Raw genomic sequence first — 8,449 nt, forward strand, 5'->3', positions numbered from 1 at the left:
AGGCGAGGCTTGTAGTGAAGGGCTATGAACAGAAAGCAGGGATTGATTATTCTGACGTTTTCGCTCCCGTCGTCAAGTTGACCACGATCCGAACTATGCTGAGCATTGTAGCAGTTCAAGATCTCCACCTAGAACAGATGGATGTGAAGACGACATTCCTTCATGGAGATCTGGAGGAAGAAATCTATATGCATCAACCAGTGGGCTTCGAGGAACGAGGCAGGGAGGGCCTCGTATGTCGTCTGCACAAGAGCTTGTATGGCCTGAAGCAAGCTCCACGACAGTGGTACATGAAGTTCGAGAACTTTATGGAGGAGAACGGTTTTCTCAAATGCGACACAGACCACTGCTGCTTTATCAAGAGATATGGTGAATCTTATGTAATACTCTTGATTTATGTTGATGACATGTTGATTGCAGGGCCCGACTTGGCCCGCATTGAGGAACTCAAGGGGCGTCTCTCCGAGTGCTTCGAGATGAAGGATCTGGGTCCAGCAAACCAGATTCTGGGGATGAGGATCATCAGAGACAGATCAGCACGGAGGCTGAGGTTGTCTCAGAAGGCCTACATTGAGAAGATTCTTGAAAAGTTTGGCATGGAGAAAGCTAAACCGGTGGGCTCGCCGTTTGCAAGTCATTTCAAGCTATCGAAGACCCAAGCACCAGAGACTGCTGAAGAGCACGAGTTCATGGCAAACATACCATATGCATCTGTCGTCGGGAGTTTGATGTATGCGATGGTGTGCACGAGGCCAGATATTGCACAAGGAGTAGGAGTTGTGAGCCGCTTTATGAGCAATCCAGGGAAACAACACTGGGGTGCGGTCAAGTGGCTTCTACGCTACTTGAGAAGCTCGTCCGACCGTTGTCTTGAGTATGGCGGGGCAGATTTGCAGCTAGAGGGCTTTTGTGATGCAGACTACGCAGGGGATATAGATTCAAGAAGGAGCACGAGCGGCTACATCTTCATCTTGGGTGGTGGAGCGATAAGTTGGAGATCCAAGTTACAGGATACTGTGGCTTTGTCGACAACCGAAGCCGAGTACGTGTCTGCAGCAGAGGCAGCAAAGGAGTTGCTATGGTTGAAGGCTTTTCTTCTCGAGCTTGGAGTAAGCTTTGAGAAATATTTCATCCATTGTGATAGTCAGAGTGCCATTCACTTGTCAGAGAACGACGCATTCCATGCTCGGACCAAACATGTTGACGTGAAGCACCATGCCATACGGAGATGGCAAAGCAGGAACGAGTTCAAGCTTGTGAAGATTGATACGGGGTATAATCCAGCTGATATGCTGACCAAGCCAGTTCCGCTCGAGAAGGTGAGGCTGTGTGCAGCCTCATATGGCCTCCGTTGAGAATGTTGAGGGTCGTGCAAGACGCCAAAGATACAAGACATCCGGATGATGCTACCAAGAATGGTGTGAAGATATGATTGATATTCAATCAAATCTTCAAGTGGGAGATTGTTAACCAGCAGCCTTTGTTGACCCCCAGCAGCCTTTGTTGAACATTAGAGAATTCGGTGGCCGATTTTTGAGAAAAATAAAAAAGGTGGTGGGTCCCACAGTAAAATATTATTAATGGCGGGTCCCACTAATAATATTTTATTTGTGCATAGTGTTTCTCAAACACTATAAATAGGGCCCTAAACTCTTAAGAAAATCTCATCCCAGAAACAACTCCTCTTATAGAAGAGTAAGAGAAAACAAAGAGAGAGTTTGTGAGAGTTCTTGGAGTGTATCTGATCAAGAGAGGGTGTTCTCTTGGATCAATTCTTTTGGGATATAAAAGAATTTGGCGTCGTCGTTGCACCGTGGAGTAGCTCCGAAGGAGTGAACCACGTATATCTGTGAGTACTCTGTGTTGAATTTTGTGCCTTTATTTTGTGATTAAGTCTCTGTTCGAGGCGTTATTATTGGGGTGAATCCTAACAGGGGAGAGAGGAGGCGGCGGAGCCTGAGGTCAGAGGAGGTGGTGGCAATGGAATCTCCGGTGAGGAAGACGTTATGGTTTTAGGTGATTAGGTAGAAGAGAAAAGTTCAGAGGCACGAATACGTAGTGGCCGAGATATATATGTTGAGGTATCTGAAGTGCCGGGTGTTCATCCAAATCAAGTTTTGAAAGCTGTTAATAGGTTCATGGATGGTACTGTCGCTGAGTTTCAAATGCTGAAGGATCTTCTTCCCGACGACGATACGTTAGGATGGATTTCGATATGTCTTAGAGATTCGACTGCGTGCGTAGGGAGATGGTGAAATGTGTAGGAAAGTTCAACTAGGTTTGTACTGTGTTTTGGTGGTGATCTTAGTTGTTAGCATTGTATTAGGTATATATTCTAGTTATTGACTTCTATATATATTAGAGCTTTTAAACTTTGATCCGCTCAATATAGTAGCAGTAGATGTTCATAAAGAATTTGGATGTTGATAACATTGCGTTGGGTGTAATATACCGTTTGGTTCACTAGTTTAGAAATTAAATTCTGCCAGCTTCGAAAAATCTGGATTGAAAATTCTCTAGAATCGGCAACTCTTTCCAAACAGTGATTTTTGGAAATGAAAATTCTAGAATTGAAATTTTAATTATTATCAAATAGCGTATAGGTATTGGTAATGGTACATTGTTCATGTCATGCTTTCAATGAATGCAACCATAGAGTTTTTCTGCCTCTTTCAATATTATTTTTAATTCTTTGCATAAGATTGCTTAACATTTATTCGAAGGGGAGTCCAGTAGCAGGAGGTATTTGTGCTGCCAGTGATCTGAGCTCTTCAACTTCTTCATCAGTGAGTCTCCATCCAAGAGCACCAACAAATTCTTTAGCCTGTTCTGCATTTTTTGCTCCAGGGATAGGTATTACATTATCCTGACATGTTAACCAGTTCAAAACCACCTGCAGTTAAAAAAGAAAAGAAAAAAAAGGAGGATAACTAATGTCAATAGATCTTTAATCGTAAAGTTTTTCAGTAAAGAGGAAAAAAAAGAAGATCAAATTGTGCTATGATAAAGCTAACAAATTGAGCTGTGATAGTAGTAGACTATGAATACGTCAAACTCGATTAATGAACAATAAACTGCCAGGTTAAGAAAATGATAACCAGTTAAGTACTCTTCGGAGAAATTCATCAACATTAAGCCTATTGTTAATGATGAAAGATATAGAACCTGGGTTGGAGATCTGCTGTAATTTTGTGCAATCTCTTTGATTCTGGTCATCAGAGGTTGCAACTGTGTACATAGAAGGAGAAATTCAGAAAAAAGTAAGCTAAATAAGATGATAAAATAAAACACAAGAAAAACTGTGAACAATCTTCTTACCTTAGTGAGGTACTCAGGAGTGTATACTTTGCCCCTAGGACCTGTAGGAGGTCTCTCTGGAGTGTATTTTCCAGTAAGAATACCTGAAGTTTTAGAGATGTAGAAATGAATGAGCAAAGATATGGCATGTATTGTCCTAGATATTAGAACATAAGCAACCAAACTTTAGAGATGAAGCAATTTGTTGATAAAAAAGTTGACACACTAAATGAATGATCAAAACCATACAGAGGACGGCAGTCGATTACCATGTTTAAACAAGCTAAAAATATTCTTCAAACTAATTTTAGCAGAAGTAAATAAACGAAAATATATATGAATTTAACGAAGAAAAAATTAATACCTTGAGCCATTGGAGAATAAGCAATCAGAGTGATTCCTAGTTCATCACAAGTAGCCTTCACACCATTAATCTCAGGATTTCTATATATCAAACTGTAATTTACTTGGTTTGCAGCTAAAGGTATTCCTCTCTTCTTCAGCCGAGCATAAGCATCTCTAAGTTGTTTTTCTGGTTCACACAACAAAAAATATTAATAATTTCTATTATAGAAAGCACATAAGCACAAATTTAATTGGCTAATTACCATTGTAGTTTGAGACCCCAACAGCTTTTACAAGTCCCTTCTCAAAAGCATCTCCAAGGCCATCAATATATCCTGAATCATATTGGCAATGCATTGAAGGACTGCATTAAACAATTTAGGGTTAATTGCGGATAGATCCCGAAGTTCTATTTGTTGCAGATAAATTGAGAGCCAAAACTTTTGACTTTTTCACCCTCAGAGAAAGAGATATTTGTTCTTTTGACAAGTAGATTTACCGAGGATAAAAAAAGTCAAAGATTTCACTCCAGGAGTCTATCTGCAACAATAGACCCGCAGGGGGTCTATCTGCAATTAACCAATCAATTTAAAGTAGAAAAAGAAATTGAGTCTAGCTATACCTTCATTCCCCCAAAAACCAGGCCTGAAAATTATCACCAAACATCGAATTTGTTACTATAAATTGTAAACTAATTTGAAGAAGAAATATTAAAAAGAATTTGCGAGCTGACCAATGGAGCTGATAGAGATCAACAGAGGAGAGACCAATGCGAGATAATGAAGCTTGGAGAGCAGAGAGAACACTTCCTCGGCCAAATCTCCATGGCAAAGCTGCAAATTTCGTCGCGACTGCAACCTCAACTGAATCATTTTTCTTCCTCTCTTTGATGAAACTGCCCCCAAAAAAAAATAGTAAATATGTTCACAGATTAGGATAAGAAGTTTATCAAACAGGAGCTTACTCGCCAAGTAAAGTTTCAGAGTTCACTGCCCCCATCATTATCTGCAGAGAGGAAAATATCATGACATTTTGACTTGTGGTATGAAAAAATTTTCAGTTGATGGAAGTTATATGTACCCCTGCACCATAGACTTCAGCTGTGTCAAACAAGGTTATGCCGCCATCAATACTTGCATCAAAAGCTGCCTTTGCTTCCTTTTGCTTCCTATCTGTCTTAGTGGTTAAAATATGGAAGCAGTTAAGTAAATTAAACATTTGCAATTTGGAGTTTTTAGTAATAATTCAACCATAAATAAAGCTGAAAACCCCTTGAAAATAAAATGTGCTGTATGGCCACTCTGTTACGTTAAACACTGATAAACAAATTAGGGTTAATAGCACATAGACCCCTTGTAGTACCACCAATTCCAACTTACTACTCATATGGTTTGTTGTTGCAGATAGACCCCTGGATTGAGTATGCCCTTGGTGAACTTTCAGCAGGTACTCTCTCAAGGTGAAATTAATGTGTCTATCCGAGGGCAAAAGAAAAAAAAAATCCGCGATTCTATCTAAAACAAAGAAAATACACGGGTAGTACTTTCAAAAGAACCACAATAGAGGGGGTCTATACGCAATTAACTCTTTTTGAGCAACAACTGAAAATTTACAGCCAGAGTTTCCTTTCATAAGTTTTGTTAGGGATTTTTTTTTTTTTTTTTTTGGAGAAAAACTTTAAGGGAAATTTTTACTTTTTATCTGAAGTTATCTTACAATTATGATTATGAAGCAGAAACTATATATCATCTCCTTTGAAGGAAGAAGCGCCCGATCTAAATGATATACCAAACATAACGCAGAAAATTCAGATAGATCAGGTATTACCCAAAATTTTGACATCTGAGCAAAATCATCGAGTATAATCAATTACCATCCCATTGAGAGTCATTCCAGTAACCAGTATCACCCCATGACCAAGCTCCAATCCCAAGCTTTGTCACCTTCACCTCCGTCCCCCCCAACTTCACCTTCCCGCCCTCCACTTTTTTCGCTGGCATGCTTTCCGATGCGACACCTCGGACTCTAAACCCTCCTCTGCTGCCATGGATCAAACCAAAGCCTGTACCACTCACTTGAAGAGCCATTGGAGATCCTCGGAATTAAACTCAAGCTAAGTTCAGTATCTATTACACAAGTGGTTCAAATTTTATAGAGGAAATATCAACACCTTGTTTGGATGGGGCTTAATGGATGGGGGTTAAAAGTGAAATTTCACCTTGTTTGGGAGTTTTTTTAGGGGTTAGAGGATGGAATGGAAGGTTGAATTTCCTTTCATTTTCCTCCCCTCCAATTTGTGGTAGAGGATGGAATGAAACCAATATAAAATTTTACAATGTGATAAGACAATTATATCATTAAAACATTAAAATCAATGGCTAAGATAAATTCACATCCAATATGTAAGGGTATTTATGTAACTTTATACATATTCACTTCACTTCCCTCATCTTTATTAGAACTCCCAAACAAGGTAAACCAAATTTACTTCTGCTTCCCTTATTAAACTCCCAAACAACATTTTTTCTTTTCACTTCCATTCCCTCTTTTGCCTTTCCATTATTTAACTTTCAGTGCCTTTCTTTAAGTAAACTCCTAAACAAAGCACAAGAGTAAGGGGTTGTTTGGTTGTTGTTGGTAAAGTTGTGTATTTATGACACAAATTAGAAAGTTGTTGTCCACCTCATCAATTTTACTTTTATATTTTTCTTTGTTTGTTTTTTATTCCATTGGAATCATAAATTGCTTGTTTGGTTTGTAAATGTAACTTTAATTGTTTGTTTGGAAAGTGTAAAAATTGGTCCCTACTCAAATGATCATATTGGTTGGAATTATTTTTTATTATTTTTTCCTGACTTCAATGTCAGCTTTCTCCTAAAATCATGTCTTTTTTTTATGAAATCACTTTACAAGCCACATCAGCATATGAAATCACTTTACACTATTTTCACAACTACAAATAAACAATTGAAAGTGATGAAAGCTGACATTGGGACCCACTTTTTTACACTTTCCATCCTTTTACATGGTAAAAACATACAACCAAACAGCCCCTAAGTTTGAGTTTGGCGTATTTTTACATATTCCCCCTGCACTTTAACAATCTCACTTAACCCTCTTATGTTTGGGATCTTACGAAAAAAACCCAAAACGTCTTCACTTTTTTCAACTGACCCCTCTTATGGTGTTAGATCAACTAGTAAAAAGACCAAATACTCTTTTTCAAAGCAATGCTCTCATTAAATTGAATTGAATTTATCAATTGAGCACATTTTGGTCAAAATTGGACCAAGCTTGGACCAGAGTTTGAGGGGTTGTGTGAAAATTACCCTCACAATTATTAAAAGAAAGAAAAACGAGAAAGGGATTTTCTTTTCCATCATGGACATTTTGGTCATTTGGACGCACGTGATTTTTACGTGCACAGTTAGATCAACCAGTGTAATTAGTTGGTGGAGTTAGCTGGCAAAACATAAGAGGAGTAAGTGACATTTCTAAAGTTTAGTGGGTTTATGTCAAAGACTACGAAATTTAAGGGGGCTCTGTGAAATCTTCGCAAACGTCCATAATCTTACCACGAATACTAACTTGAGATATCTAGCCTCGTGTTTCATGAGTACGAGAAAAACATGTGTCGTGGGATTTTTTTATGCGTACGGAGCATTATGCATCATTCACTTGATCTTTTTTCATAAGCCACTCGTTATCTTTGTCTGTTTTGGCCTGGAATCAACAGCCTAGAATGCGGACAACTATTTGTCTGGGCGTATTGATGAGTGTAGTAGAAAGAAAAGTTGTCGTCTTAATTGTAATTGTTGTGACAGTAAAGGAACAAACAACGTCTAGGTTTTGGGATGGAAAGATAGAATTTGGCTATGTATGATCCTACAATTGAAACTGTTTTAATCATTAGATTAATAAATTTAAAGTCAATTTTGATAATTTAGAGATGGAATCTTAACGTTTCCGATACGGTGAACATATAAGTTTTGACTATTAGATTAATGAATTTGAAGTAAAATTTGATAATCTAAGGATGGAATCTTTAACTTTCTAGATACCGTGAACATATAATGGGCTCTGATTTGAAAATTTTTGTTATATTTAAACACCTCTTGTATGATATGACCAAATTATTTTGTGAACTTTATATCTGTTGTGCGCGGCGGAAGCTCGAAACCACATGAACAAGAACGGGATAAATCATAACAAATAAGCCAAACACAATACCACAACAAGACAAACGAATTTTACATGGTTCGGCAAGTTGCCTACGTCCACGGGGCAAGGAGGGGGAGTTCTTACGATTAGAAATCAAGAGAATACAAATAGGGTTACAAATCTCACCAAATAAACCCTAAAACAAAGCCTCTAGATCTCTCACAACTCTCCCACAATTGGATGCAACAATCTCCTCTCAAAGACTGCTCAAAACGTCCTTGCTTAAACCCTAGAAGTCAACATATTCCTACTTATATCAAACCCAAACAGAATCCAAACAGGAAACCAAACTCAGCCTGCAAAACCGTCGTAAGTCGACTTATCAGAGGGAACAAGTTGACTTACCATAAGTCGACTTAACAGTCGGCATAAGTCGACTTGACAGAGCGCAAAACAACAACTAGAGAGCAGAACGTAGGTCGACTTAACAGTGTCCATAAGTCGACTTGACCGAGATGAAACTGACAACTAGAAGGCAGAACGTAAGTCGACTCATGCACGGACATAAGTCGACTTGCCATAAGTCGACTTATGTATGTGCATGAGTCGACTTATGACAGAAAATCTAGTTTTTCTGTTTCATTTT

General features: G+C 38.5%; 1 protein-coding gene across 2 annotated transcripts; it reads right to left on the reverse strand.

The window, feature by feature from the left end:
* LOC109850225 (uncharacterized oxidoreductase At1g06690, chloroplastic-like) lies at positions 2,642–5,822 on the reverse strand. 2 transcript variants are annotated; one of them, XM_020420188.1, is made up of 10 exons: positions 5,516–5,818; positions 4,723–4,814; positions 4,607–4,647; positions 4,376–4,537; positions 4,265–4,287; positions 3,906–3,977; positions 3,662–3,829; positions 3,319–3,401; positions 3,166–3,228; positions 2,642–2,893 (listed from the first exon to the last, which is right to left on the reverse strand). In XM_020420188.1, exons 1-10 carry the CDS (start codon positions 5,727–5,729, stop codon positions 2,714–2,716), a joined length of 1,098 nt encoding a protein of 365 aa, XP_020275777.1. In that variant the 5' UTR covers positions 5,730–5,818; the 3' UTR covers positions 2,642–2,713. The 2 variants fall into 2 exon arrangements, with proteins under 2 accessions (XP_020275777.1, XP_020275776.1); XM_020420187.1 differs by having other exon boundaries at positions 2,706–2,893; positions 3,166–3,401; positions 5,516–5,822.

The sequence above is a fragment of the Asparagus officinalis genome, chromosome 7 (assembly GCF_001876935.1).
Source record: "Asparagus officinalis chromosome 7, Aspof.V1, whole genome shotgun sequence".
NCBI lineage: Eukaryota > Viridiplantae > Streptophyta > Magnoliopsida > Asparagales > Asparagaceae > Asparagus > Asparagus officinalis.